Raw genomic sequence first — 14,716 nt, forward strand, 5'->3', positions numbered from 1 at the left:
CTCAGAATGGCAGGAAGTTCCCTTGTCGGGCTTATGCTTTCTCAGCGACTGAACAGCGGCCGACGCAGCCGAATCTCCTGCTCTTTCAGGGGGAGGCAGCAGGGAAGTTGATCCAGGCATTGCCTGGAGGGATTTTTCAAGGAGAAAACTCTGGAGTCTTGCTGCTCGATTTTTTCGCGCTTGTTTCCCAAAGTTGGCGCAGTGGAAGCAGGTTTCGACTCGATGGACTTCTTCCAAACAAAACAGGCAGTGGGAATATCCGTCAGTCGTGGGGATTTTAGTCCCGCACCTCCGGCACTTTTTAAAAGTTGTTTTCCCTTCCATACACTCCAGACAAGGGGGGGAAGGGGGAAAAAAGGGGGAGAAATAAAACGCAGTAACAGCCCCCCCTTTTTTTAGGGGACGAAGGAAGATGAAGAAAAAGACACACGTAGCAGGAGAAACAAAGAAAATATATGATACCACATGAACAAGAGAAGGAGGAACGAGCCAAGGAGAAGGAACGCAGCGAGGTAGGTGTTGTTCGGGCAGCAGTTAGGAAGAAAACTGAGTGGGAGGGGCATCTTCCGGTCACTCCAGGCATGCGCAGTCGATGCCTGCTCTCTAGAGTGAAACGTAAGTCACACCAAAAAAAGACGCTTTGAGTGAGCTATTGGAGTCTCCGAGGTATGGCTTCATTGTTGAGGGCGAGACCCATGTGTGGGACTGCACAGAAACCACGATGAAGATCCCCAAGTTTTGAATTATACAACTAAGGAGGGATGGCTATTCATTGGTATTCTAAATCATACTATAAGTATATATAATTGATCTATTTTAAAAAGAAGACACCTGTACCTATAATTACAGCAGAATTAAAATGTCTCACAACACTGCTTTATTATACACTTCCAGATCCAACATGATTTTTACCACATTACTTCTAGGTTATGTATTTGACCAACAGTGCATTTGCATCTACACTCTCAAAAATTAGTACTTTACTAACAATAAATCACTTCAGTTCTATGCAAATTGATATTTCAGCCTGCTTCTCAAACAGTTCACTGCATGCACAGTACAAAGTACTGCTGAAATAAACTGATGCTGTAAGTAGACAGATGAGAATTGAATTATATTTGTTACTGTAAATCAGATTTGTTAGAGAGACACTTATGGATCACTATTCCCATTTAGTTCTCTAAATCTCACTAAAAAAAATTCATCTGGAGCTACTAGTGGAGTGCATGTTGCTATGCTTGGCCCTCAACCAAGCATGGTTTCTAAAGCAGAACACACACAGGCCAAAAGGTATGCCTGCTTCCTTCACTGCTATAAATGCACTAAGTTTTGGCAAGAGGTTCAAAATCCAGAGGATCAGAATCCAAGAGCGGCAGTAACACTGGACAAGCTGCTTTTCTTTTGTTTCAAAGACAAAGCCACAGCATCCAAACTACTACTATGCTGAGGTTCATGGGAACTTAAATAAAGCTATGTTCAGGCATTAGCAGCAGGAGCCATCTCATCTTAAATGGCTCCCACCAAGTGCCCTTTCCTAAGGTAGAGATGTTTCAGACAAGGCTCTAATGTTCATCTCCATATACTCACTCATCTTTACTAAGGTCTCCGTGAATTTCTCACAGTTGATGGCAACACGGCACAGCAGATGGATAAACTGGTGATACGAGAAGAAGTAATCTAGCAGCATACGGTCGTAAACATCATCTTTGCCCTGAAGATTTAAGGAAACTCTGTTGACTGAGATTGCTCAAAATAAATCAGGCAAGAGACTGAAAAACTCTCACAAAAGGGTGACCGCCAATATAAAGTATTACACACAGAAAACCAGCTGGTACAAAAATGGCTGCTTTAAAAAAAAATAATGCCTAACTAAACATTACATTCTGGGTATAAGCTTTCATGTGCATGCCTAGAATTAAACTTCGTTGGTCTTAAAAGTGCCACTGGACTGAAAATTTATTTTATTGCTTCACACCAACACAGCTACCCACCTGAATCTAAACACTGCATACATGTATAATAAAAGACAATAACTGGGGCAGTAAAGCAATGAGGTTTGTCTGCTTAAATCTTTCTTGTAGTCTCTACATTAATTAAACATCTCCTGGTTCAAGAAATGTTTAAGAGCTGAATGAAAGAAGTTTTGTATTTATTGTTCTACTGTATCCCCCCAACCCTTTAAAATTCTTTAAAACCACTCAGATTTGTTCCCCTCCTCTCCTACGATATGAAACACTTTTGGAAGCTCATGGGAAGGGGTGGGTGGGAGAGGTGATCTGGAGCACAGAGCAGTGCAGCAAGGAAGAGAGTTTCTGAACCTGGAGAGAGCAACTCCAAATAGCCCACCTTCCCCTCCCAAAGCTACTTCTCTCTTAAACACATAAGCAGCAACAAAAACTTTGTTATAAGCACAAATGCATCAAAGTGCACACCTTTCTTTCCTCAACTTTCAGGGTGGAATTCATGACACCAAGAAAAACCCAGGTGAAGGCACCCTTCTCATCCTCCAACATACCTTACTGGCTTCAACCATTGTAGGCAAGAGGCACATGTTGAGTTCAGGGCGTGGTGGGCGGATATTACTTTTACCTCCTATCAATTTCAGGTTTTCACGGCATGGGAAGTAAGGTCCAAGGGACACTGTGATGGAAATCAGAACAAAGTAGGCAGTTGCCAAATGGACACACAGTACAGCATTTTTAAAAAGGCAACCAAGCGACATGAAATAAAAATACTAGTGTTGATGGCGTAAATTAGCAATTATCATAAATAGACCATTCAGCTGTTCTTCTGCAACCTGACTTAGAAATCTAGTTTTGGTCAGGCTGGTGGAAGAGGCTACAGCAGAAAACAGCAAGCAGGGAAAGAACTCCCCTGCTGTATTTCCCTTCCCAAGGGCCACTATTCAGTTCTGCAAATGAGGGACTGTATGCAGCTAAAGCTTCACCAAGATCTCAGTGTCTGTAAATCTACCTGCCCCAAGGGCAACTGTTTCCAAAATCCACTTTCCCCCTTGCTACCATTAACCCTAGGAATTGTCATTTTGCACGTTCACCCTTCACTCTGCTGTGCCAATATCCCTTTTCTTTTCATCATTCTACTTCTCCTATAGAAACTCTCCTTAAATCCTCCTCCATCATTACCTTGAAACTTCAAGCCTAACTCAAACACATCAGTAACAGCATTGGATTCTAACACTGCTTTCTAATATTAAAACTTCTGCCTCTTAAAGGCCTTGCCCTCCACCTAATGTTGAGTCTGGTGAATATGTTTACTGTTGGTGGCCATGGCTCAATATGTGTGACTAAAAGCATTAAGACATCCACCATCATAAATAAGCATGTGGTTTCTGCTCATCTCCCCCTCTTTTGTATTTCTTTTCCTCAAAACAGTAACCACTAGCTTTGATGGCTGCTGGGAGCCACAAAACAACTCAAATTGGTCACGCTCTTTGATGGCCGCAGGAAGAAACCCTCTTCCTGCTTTCTGCCTCAAAATAAATGTGAAATCTCAAAGCAGCTTTTCTGCATTCTGAAAAGTGCTAGGCATGTAACCGGAGCATAAATGCTATCAACAGATTTTAATCATCTGAAAATACATACTTGGGATGTTGCTGTGGTGGTATGTGCAGTGGTTGTGCTGCAGAAATGGAACCAGAGTATGCAGGAAATCGTGAGGGCTTAAAAGCACCAGCTCTTTGAGGACATCTACAAAGAAAATGTTTGGTTTGGCATTTTCCCCAGAGACAGGAGTGTTTTGTAAACTCTTCACCCTGTATAAATTACACAGACTGCACATACTTGCATAATTGCTCTAGCTCTACATGAGTCTGTTCTTCATTTCTTACTGCATTACAATATTCATTCTAGTTACTCTAATCAAAAGGAAAACCAAGGAGACATGCAAGATACTAAAGCTGTGCCCACACACATTGTAAATTAAACTCAGCCATCCCCTCTGGCTCTTGAAATTTCAGCAAGCATTATCTTTTCAACCCACAATGGCTAGAGAGTTGCCTCTGAAGCAAAATGAAAGCAGAATTCTGTGCACTTTAAACACTCCTAAGGAGTAACAGCATGCATGTATAGGCTGTGAGCATGTTTCCCAATTTCCTTTACTAATTCCAGCTCTTGGTCATTTGTTGGAGGCTATTCAGGAAGGACCGCCCCCCCCCCCCACATACACTTTTTTGAGAGAAAGCAGGGCAGATGGCCTACTGGGCTCACTGTAGCCATTACAAACTGTTCATCTTAATACCTCTTCAGGTATACCAAGCTACAGATGAAGAAATTTTGGCTGGAAAAGAGCCATAATTGCCTGAATCCAGTCCCTCCCTGTGCTTGTGCAGTGAGAGTCCACTCAAAGATACTCCTCCCCCGCCTACAGGAAGAAGGAAGACAGACTGGGCTTGGGGAAAGTGGCATGAGGACTGTGCTCATGAACACCCTTATCTGGGATGGTTCTAGGGAGCATACACAACCATTCCAAGTTTTCTCCAGGCAGAGTCTCAGCCATGTATTTCTACCCCCAACTCATTTTTGTACTTTTAACACACAGACACTAAGCTCAGGAAATAAAATGATTAATATAAGGTCCCCTTGAACATTTCAGGTCAGCAGCCCCTCAGGGACTGCCCTAATGCAGCTTACCTATACATGCATTTCTAAGCTCTGGTGGACTGTATGAATTTAGCAAAGTTAACAGCTTATGGGCAAATTCTATTCGCTCCTGCCACTGGATCAGTGCTTGTTTCACATCTGCAAATATAAATCATACCATCATTATTTGCATGCTGCCTCTCCAGACCAGCTTGAGGCAGCCCACATAAAAATATTACTGTTATCAGCATTACCATGTCGTTTCTCAACAAATCCCAAATAGGACTTAAGTAGGCTTGGAACAAAGCAAAGAATAATCTCATCCTGCTAATTTCATAAAATGTATCTTCAGTGAAGGTTGGAATTACAGATTACACACCTGCTGTAATTATTTATTACATTTATTTATCAGAAGTGTTCGTTGACTGCCCTTCTCTTGCAATTTCCTAGCCTCCATTATAGTTGACAGTATTTTTCTAGGGTCAATTCACAATTAAAAAATGTTCAGATGTATACTAAACTGCAAAGCGTGAATGTGGCAAACAGGCATTTAAAGACACCTTAATCTTTCAGGCATGTTCATCTAAGCACTGGCAATGGCTGTAGCTGCTACTGAGGACAAACTTTGTGGCAAACCTGGCTTTGTTGTTGTATAATGTGAGCATCAACCCTTTGGCATTAATCTTTACAAGATCTGTAAAAGTAGATTACTAATCATTTTATGGTGGAGAAAAGAAGCCAACCCACAGCAACCTCCCCATGATCACCCAAAGGATTTCAGAGTTGACCTGGGATTTGAAACCAGATCCTCCTAATCTGAGTCACTTGGGCCTTCTTCCTGTTACCTATGTGCTTACTTATAACACGAAGAATCCCACTGGTGAACTGTATAAATTACTAATCCTCCACCACGCAAAACAAACCAACCTTTTCTTTGTAGATATGGCCGGGTAGACTTGAGAACAGAGAGGAATATGGAGAGAAGCTCCACTAGGTCTCCAGTTACATGACAAGCTGTGGCTTCATGGTACATCATGTGCAATGTGTTGAAAGACTGCCAACATTTTCAAAAAAAGAAAAGCAGTGAAATGACGCATCAATATATATATAATTTTTAAAAATCAGTCTCTATGAATATCACACACACATTTACTTTATTCTGTGATGTGTCACCAGTAATGAAGTGGGGGGGGGGGTCAATATCCTTACCTCTGTCATCAGGATTAAGCCTCTATTAAACACAACAAGAAGCCGATCTTCATCAGTTTCTAATAATATTCGGAAGGCACTAAGGGAAAAAGAGTTTTTTAAAAAGTCCCATTCAGAATGAATAGAAACACTGACAGGGGGGCCAGGATGGGCATCAATTAGGGAAGAGGCCACAACTGAGTGACAGAAGCACATGCGTTGCAAGCCAAAGGTCACAGATTCTGTCTTGGTATTTCCAGTAAAGAGACTCTCAGGTATTATTGAGAAAGATTTCTCTCTGTCCCACCTAGGAATGCTGCTGCCAAAGTAGATAAAACTGGAGTAAATGGACCAAGGTCTAACAGCAGATCAAATTACAACGTAATTTATATTTTTCTACCCACAGAGACACTCTTGGCTTGGTGTGGGTGAGGCAAAAATACTCTCCCCTGGGACTTTGCAGTCAAACAGAATCTTGCTTAAACTGTGCTGTCACCAGTGCAAAGCAGCTCTGAGTGCTTGGTTTGCATTCTGGAGACGTAGTCCTCATGGATATTGCACTGGCATGCTAATGAAGCACCTTGGCATGAGCTACAGCATGGTTTTAACAAGACCCTGACTTTGTGCAGTCATGCCAGGAAGCTCTGCGCCCTACCAGTGTTATGTTTCAGCTGGGGCTTTGCCTCTTTCCTTGAAGGGAGTCAAGTTGTCAGGCAATGGCAGAAGGTTTAAGATGAGGGTGGGAATGGATCTCATGGCTGTGGATTATCACAGAGACTCAAATGGATAAGGAAGGTAAGGGAGACAGTCCCAAATGCAGGTCTCTAAATGGAAGGAAAATTCAGGGCAACTATTGCCACTCTGTGCTGAGAACCATCAGAGCAACCTCACCAGCCTTTATAACCATAACCATTCCCATCCTCCAATTCCAACAAAAAAAATTTTTTTTGTAAGGATAATATTTTCCAAGATTATTATAAAACATGGGGGGACACACAATGGTTACTTTTTTGTTATCTCATATTGCAAGAACCATAGCTAGGATTAGTTTTCTATATTAACAGTCCAAGTCTTGTGTACCTTATTAAAGTAGTCCAGCATGACCGTCCATCTAAGCAGCGGAGATAACAGCTTATAGTAGTTTTCTTAAATTGTTTAATGTCTTCCAGTTCCTCTTCTCTCATATCTGGCCTCTGTGCTACAAATAGTTGCATGAGGTTAAACAGCTCTTCCACTGCCTAAATGAACAAAATAAGAAAGAGGATAAAGCAATCAATGGTCAAAATCTCAAGTCCTTTTCATTATTTAACAGAAATTCTACACAGGTATATTTTGTGAATTAGGAAATCTATTCATTCAAGGTTTTCAATTTAGAAACATCAGAAGTATGTACACTATAGGCTTCTTAACCCCTTATTCCATTTTTGGGAATTAGGGATGAACAACTGGAGGCCCCAGGGCCAAGTCTAGTCTCCAAGTAACACCAATTCTTTCCCCCTTGCCCATTCAAGGTAAGAGTGGCAACTGATCAATGGGGTTGGGGGTTGGCACACCCACCTTCCAAGTCATCTTCAAAATGATCTTCATAGACAAGTAGTAATTGCCTTGCCCAGAGTTTTAAATGCTCCTCTGCAGTGAGGCCAACTGGGCTTTGCAGATGCCAGTTTCCCCTCGCTTCCCTTCCACGTAAACAGACTTACCCCAGGGTACTGGCTTGCATGTGGTGTGAGATTCTTGAAGGCCCACTGGATATTCTGATGAGAAGCCAGCTGCCTGGTGAATGCAGGAGACTGCTCACAGCACAGCCGCAGAATGCCATAGTAGGCAGGCAGCATCCCGCGATTAAAAAGCACCACATCCTGGTCATCATGGTCAGCTAGGATGTAATTGAAGGCAATGTTCTTGGTCACCACGGGGTTCTGCACAATAAGGCGCACATTCTCAGGGCAGTCAACACAAACGTTATACCAAAAAGAGAGAAGGGCCTGTTTGTTGTGGTTGGTGGCTATGGCAGGCTCAGAAAGCTTCGGCTGGAAAAGGTTCCACAAGTCCATGAAATAGGTAGAAAACATCAGTTTTTCTGTTTTGGAAATCAAACAGTAAGTCATAAAACTAAAATAGGGCACCAGCTTAGTAGTCCCATGAACAGCAGCATCAACATAGAGCTTGGCTCGTGACAAGAGTCCAAGAAGCACGTTGTAGACCTGGTGAAGGACGACTGTGGTATCTGGGCTGAGGGGGAGGTCTCGAGTTGGGATGTGAAGCGAACGGGTGGATCGGAACATCTGCCGGAATGAATTGCTTGGAATAAGGGACACCAGAAGATAGGCTGCAGCTGCAAAGGACCAAAACAAACATAGAAGAGTTTGTTTTTATATCCTGCTTTTCTCTACCCTAAGGAGTCTCAAGGCAGCTTACATCACCTTCCCTTCCTCTTTCCACAACAGTCATCTTGTGAGCTGGGTGGAGCTGAGACAACTATGACTGGCCCAAGATCACCCAGCAGGCTTCATGTGAAGGCATGGGGAATCAAACCCAGTTCTCCAGATTACAGTCTGCTGCTCTTTGCCATTACATTAGGTTGCCTATTTGAATCAACAGGCCAAACCTTCCCAAGCTGTGTGAAACTGGATTAGCGTTTTCTGTCTAGAGACTAATTTTCATAAAACATCCTCATTTCTACAGGAGAAACATGCTTAAACAGGTTGCTTACCTGTAACTGATGATCTTCAAGTGGTCATCTGTGCAGTCACACACATGGGTCTTGCCGCAGGCAACGAATCCATACCTCGGAGTCTCCAATAGCTCGCCTAGAGCATTTTTTGGCGCACTGTCCGCTCGCCGTGGGGAGCAGGCATCGACTGCACATGCCTGGAGCGAGCGGGAGGCGCCATTCCCACTCAGTTTCTTCCAGCCACTACTGACAGTCTACAAAGGTGAAAAAGCCAGCAGAGGGGAAGGCTAGGTGGGTGTATGTGACTGCACAGATGACCACTCGAAGATCATCAGTTACAGGTAAGCAACCTGTTTATCTTCATTGTGGTCTCTGTGCAGTCCCACACATGGGTGACTAACAAGCTGAAAGTCAAAAGGAAGGTGGGTGCTGGCAACAAAAAAACATTTTCATACTTACAATGTATGCATGCACTCACCTGGGGTGATTTCAGTGGAAGATGGACCTGAGAACCGCTTGGCCGAAGGAGGCGTCCCGTCTGGCACGAACGTCCCAGGCATAGTGTGAGACGAACGTGGATGGCGAGGACCATGATGCAGCAGCACAGACGTCCTCTAAGGAGACGCCCTCCAGGAAGGCCAAGGAGGTCGAGATTGCTCTAGTCAAGTGAGCCTTAAGGCCTTCAGGTAAACGTTGCTTAGCAACTTCGTAACACAAATGGATTGCAATGGATACCCACTTAGAGAGTCTCTGGGTAGAAATTTTGCATCCTCTTTGAGGATTGCCGTAGGCCACAAATAAGTTAGGGTCCTTACGGAACGATTGTGTACGAGAGAGGTAAAAAGATAAAGCTCTTCTGACGTTGAGGGTGTGTAGAGCTCTTTGTCCGGAGTCCTTAGGATCAGGAAAAAACAGGGGCAATGAAGTAGAAGTTGAAAGATGAAATTTCGATACAACCTTGGGTAAGAAAGCAGGATCCGCTCTCAAGACCACTTTGTTCCTATGAAAAACTGTATAAGGTGGGTCAGAGCGGAAGGCACACAAGTCACTGGCCCACTTGCCAGAGGTGAGAGCAACCAACAGGGCAGTCTTCCAAGAGAGAAGATTAAGGTCCACAGTGGCCAAGGGCTCAAATGGGGGTTTCATAAGCTGTGCAAGAACTAACGACAAACTTCGAACTGGCACAATCGGTTTGATAGGAGGGTGAAGGTGCAGCATGCCCTTGAGGAATGATTTGGACAGTCTATGGGAGAAAACAGTCTGACCGTCAACAGGCTCATGGAAAGCAGAAATGGCTGAAAGGTGAACCTTTAAAGAAGAATAGCTGAGCCCCGACACCTGTAGAGACAGCAGGTATTCCAGGATTGAAGGGAGAGGAACAGACTCTGGATCAAGTTGTTGAGAGGATGCAAAGGAGCAGAAACGCTTCCACTTGCACTGGTATGAACGCCTGGTAGAAGGTTTTCTAGCATTAAGGATAACTTCTGCTACTCTCGGTGGTAAAGATGTGGCCGAATTCTCCAAGCTGTAAGTCCTAGAATTTGGGGTTGTGGTGCCATACCTGGCTGTGATTCTGGGTGAGGAGATCGTCTGCCAGGGGAAGGCGGCGATAAGAGTGATGGGACATCTGAAGGAGTCACCATGGCGCTATCAGTATGCAGTCTGTACCATCCCGAGCAATTTTGAGTAGAGATCGGGTAATTAGAGGGGTTGGTGGAAAAAGGTAATGAAGAGGACCCCTCCAACTGTGAAGGAAAGCATCGTTGCCTCTCCTGGTATAAAAGAGAGGGCATTTCACATTGTCCTTCGAAGCAAAAACATCTACTCTTGGAGTCCCGAAGCATGCAAAGATGCGATGCAAGTAGCGTGAATTGAGGGACCATTCGTGGTTGTCTATGCGAATCCTGCTGAGAGAATTGGCCAAGACATTTTCTGTCCCTGGAAGGTGAATGGCAGTCAGGTAGATGCTGTTTTTGATGCACCATTCCCAAAGAAGCATGGCTATGTGGCACAGATGGATAGATCTGGTACCGCCCTGCTTGTTCACGTAGAAAACTGTGGCCATATTGTCGGTTGTGATCGGGACATGTCGGTTGATTACAGACGGAAGGAACGATTGAAGAGACCTGTGAACAGCTATGAGTTCTAGGCAGTTTATATGCATAGCCCTCTTGGGTGCAGTCCACAGACCCCTGACAGTCTTGTCCTCTAAGTGGGCTCCCCATCCCCACTTGGAAGCATCTATAGTCACGATGACAGACGGAGGAGGAAGAACAAAGGACATTCTGCAAATTAAATTGCCTGGTACTGTCCACCAGACAAGGGAGAGCTGAACCCTCTGAGGTACCGTGAGAACGGTATTCTGTGGTTGTACGTGTAGATGGTAGGCACGAACAAACCAAAGCTGGAGAGGCCGCATGCGCAGTCTTGCGAATTGAAGAACAGAGGTTGTTGCGGCCATGAGGCCCAGAAGACGTTGGGTGGCGATTGCAGGTTGCGTTGGGGCACGTATGACCTCCTGGGCCAAGGACAGAATAGTGTGAGCATGATTCCTGGGAAGAAAAACGAGGTGAGGAGAGGTGCAGAGACGAGCACCTATAAACTGTAGGTCCTGAGTTGGGGTGAGGTGAGATTTGGTAGCATTCACATACAGGCCCAGGGAGGTGAGAAGAGAGAGAGTTGTTTTGAGATTCTTCACCAGTTGATGTGCTGTGGCAGCTATGAGTAACCAGTCGTCTATGTACAGGAACACTGGAATGTTGCGAAGACGCAGGGCAGCTGCAATCACTGCCATGCATTTCGTAAACACTCTTGGGGTGGTGGACAGCCCGAACGGGAGGGATCAATACTGGAAGTGATGTTGTCCCATGGCAAAGCGAAGATATTTGTGGTGCTGAGGTCTGATGGTCACATGGAAATAAGCGTCCTGGAGATCCAGGGATGCCATCCAGGAATCTTGCGGAATTAAGGGTAGGATGGATTGGATGAAGATCATTCTGAATTTCTTGTAGACTATCTGCTTGTTTAGTCTCCTGAGATCCAGTATGGGTCGCTTGACCCCGACCCTCCTGGGCACCAGGAAATATCATGAGTAGAAACCTGTCCCCCAATGGTGAGGAGGAACAGGTTCTATGGCATTTTTTTGGAGCAGGTCCAGAATCTCTTGTTTGAGATGAGGGGATGGTGGGTAGAGTAATAGTGGTGGGTGAGGTGGCAAAACGAACTCGATTGCATAACCTAGGTGGATTATGGTGAGCACCCAAGAGTCCGTGGTGATTGAGCTCCAGGTTGGGTAGAACGGGAAAAGACGTGTTTGATAACAGGGATTCAGCTGTTGGGTGAGATGCAGAGGGGAGTCAAAGAGACTGCTTGGCTGGCTGGGAAGACTTCTTTGTCTGCTGAGAGTGTGGCCTCTGTTGAAAAGGTTGCTTTTGCTGGGGGTGGTTTCCTCTTCCAGTAATCTGATTGCTTAGGAGAGCGTTGACGCCTCTGAAAAGATGGTCTCCAGGGCTTGGGTCGATTGAACTGCTGAGAGGCTGGCTGAGAGACTCCAAGGCGCTTCGCCCTCTTGCGACCGTCATCTACCGAAGTGAGGACTTCATCAGTGGCTGCATGAAAGAGGCCAAGGCCATCAAAAGGTATGTCTTCGATTTTTTGTTTGATGTCGGGTTGCAGGTTTATGGATCTTAGACAAGCGTGTCGACACAGTGCCACCAATGAAGCGAAAACTCTAGATGAGTAGGAAACGGCATGTCTAACGGTGTTAATCTGCTGTTTAGAAACTCATGAGAGCTTGGAGACTAAGTTGGATGCGACTCTCTGCGAAGTTTCAGACAGAGAAGGAATGAGAGGAGTAAATTGGTTGGCAAGATTAAATGTATATGCAGAAAAATAAGCCAGGTAATTGTTAAGTTTGGAATTAGTAGAGGCAAGCTGGTAAATCTCGCGAGCCAAGGTGTCCAACTTCTGGCCCTCACGATCAGGAGGAGGAGGATGTCTGGATGGTTTGGCTTTAGTCGCTGAGTGCACAATGATAGAGTTTGGAGCAGGATGGGAGGCTAAAAATTTAGATTCTGGAGCATGTACTCTGTAAAGATAGTGAAAGCGCTTCGAGGTAGGTGGAATCGAAGCAGGTTTGTCCCAGGCCTCACGCAGCCCCTCCAAGTGCACTGGCAACATAGGTAGGAGTGACCCCGCTGGGAAATCCGCCTGAACAGATCATGGACTATGTCAGAAACCTTGGGTGAGTCGGAAGGAAGAGTAACATTCAAGGCTTCAGCCATGGTAGTAATCAGATTAAGGTAGGCCTTCGAACTGTCTGATGGAGAGAGATGGGCTGGATGTGTGGAATTGGGGGCAGGAGAGCCAGGAGGATCTTCTGAGTCAAAAGAGCCAGAGCTATCCCCGTCGGATTGGGATTCCCCAGTTGTGGGAGAGATCAGAGGCTTGGGAGGTGCAGATGCGGATGCACGTTCCACAGAGGGATTAGACTGTAATTGTAAGGCAGTCGAAGTCATGGCTGATGTAGAGGGCGTGGCCGGAGCCGAAGATATGGTGGCGGAAGCTGTTCGGGGTATAAAAGATTCTCGGTACCGAAGAGGTTCACGGACTTGAAGGGCTTTACTGTCTCGAGAAGGGCAATACTCCGGGTCTCGGGTTCGAGAAGGCTCACGGTACCGAGAAGATTCGAAGTCACGGATTCGAGGTGTTGATACAGCACGGTCTCTGTGGGACGCGACCTCTAATTCATGGTACCGAGAGCGACGGAAACCCTCATCCGAGGGAGAACAGGAGTAGTGATGGTAAACTCGGCGGTGTCTGGGAGATGGGAGATCTGGAGAGTGAAGAATATTCATATCGACCCCTGAGGTAATAGTCCTGGTAGTCATGGTAGACTGGAGAGCGTGAACGGAAATCACAACGTTGAACCGGTGAGCGAGATCGGACATGTTGGTTGGAAACCTGTGTCGAAGACTCTCTGTAGAGAGGAGAGACTCTGATGTCTCGAAAGGATCCATCCTGTAGCAAAGACCGGAGATGCTCCTGAGAGAAAGTCGGATCCGAACAGGGGTCGGGCTCGAGGATGTCGACCGGCACCACGCTATGGATTGAGGGCGAACAAGATTGGACCGGTATATCCTCGACTGCAGCTGGGGAGTGAGGAGTAAGGTGAGGCATGTCGGAAATGACGTCGGAGGGCGCCGAAAGCTCTGGCGGAACTAGAGGTTGGATCGGAGCCGAGTGTGTGGAAACCGACACCATAGATGTTGCTATAGTGGTCGAAGTGGTAGCCCTTGGAGAAGTCGTCGAAGTCGACCGTGTCGGATCGCGAGATCTCTTTGCAGCCGAGGCCGATAGATCGGTATGGCAAGACTTCTTCGAAGCCTTGTGGCTGGTGTTGGAGTGCATGGATGCTCTCTTGTCAGACTTATGCTTCTTATGGAGTTGAGGAGCACCCAACGCAGCCGAAGCTCCCGCTCGGTGTGGGGGAGGCAGTGAATCAGAGCTGGGCATAGCCCAAAGAGATTTTTCGAGCAGGAAACTTTGAAGTCTAGCCGCTCAGTTTTTTCGCGCCTGTTTACCGAAGCTGGCGAAATGAGGGCAAGTATCTACTTGATGAGCTTCACCCAAGCAGAAAAGACAGTACGAGTGTCCGTCTGAAGTAGGGATTTTAGATCCACACCTCTGACACTTTTTGAAAGTAATTTTCCCTTCCATACGCTCCGTACAAGGGAGGGGAGAAAAACAGGGAAAGGAAAGCTCAGAAATAAGGGCTTTTTTTTTTTTTTAAATGTTTTTACAAGGACGAAAAATGATAGAAGAAAGGAGATAAGAGAAAAAGGAGAATACGATACCAAACAGGAGAAGACGAGCTGAGGAGAGAGGAACGCAGCAAGGTAGGTGTTGTCCAGGCGGCGGAAAGGAAGAAACTGAGTGGGAATGGCACCCCCCCCCTTGCTCCAGGCATGCACAGTCAATGCCTGTTCCCCAGGGCGAGTGGAAAGTGCACCAAAAAACGCTTTAGGCAAGCTATTGGAGACTCCGAGGTATGGATTCGTTGCCTGCAGCAAGACCCATGTGTGGGACTGCACAGAGACCACGATGAAGATACATTGGTTCAAGAGCATGCAGTAACTCAGCAGAATTCTGACATATTGTTAGGGCAATTTATGAGTGAATATTTGCAAGCTTTGTGATTTATCCCATTTTGAATGTGAAATAAGCAAAATAACAAATTCCTCATTCCCACTTAACA

At 45.6% G+C, this 14,716-nt stretch overlaps 1 protein-coding gene across 1 annotated transcript in view; it reads right to left on the bottom strand.

Moving 5' to 3' along the window:
* USP34 (ubiquitin specific peptidase 34) overlaps window positions 1-14,716 on the bottom strand; it is a 169,166-nt gene that overhangs the window by 8,882 nt on the left and 145,568 nt on the right. Inside the window, exons 68-75 of the mRNA XM_060249781.1 lie at window positions 7,487-8,121; window positions 6,867-7,024; window positions 5,808-5,886; window positions 5,526-5,652; window positions 4,650-4,757; window positions 3,603-3,707; window positions 2,516-2,640; window positions 1,588-1,711 (exon numbers count right to left, since the gene is read on the bottom strand). Of these exons, the coding sequence (XP_060105764.1) occupies window positions 1,588-1,711; window positions 2,516-2,640; window positions 3,603-3,707; window positions 4,650-4,757; window positions 5,526-5,652; window positions 5,808-5,886; window positions 6,867-7,024; window positions 7,487-8,121 (1,461 nt within the window). The remainder of the gene's footprint in view (window positions 1-1,587; window positions 1,712-2,515; window positions 2,641-3,602; window positions 3,708-4,649; window positions 4,758-5,525; window positions 5,653-5,807; window positions 5,887-6,866; window positions 7,025-7,486; window positions 8,122-14,716) is intronic.

This window comes from Heteronotia binoei, chromosome 1 (assembly GCF_032191835.1).
Source record: "Heteronotia binoei isolate CCM8104 ecotype False Entrance Well chromosome 1, APGP_CSIRO_Hbin_v1, whole genome shotgun sequence".
Lineage (NCBI taxonomy): Eukaryota > Metazoa > Chordata > Lepidosauria > Squamata > Gekkonidae > Heteronotia > Heteronotia binoei.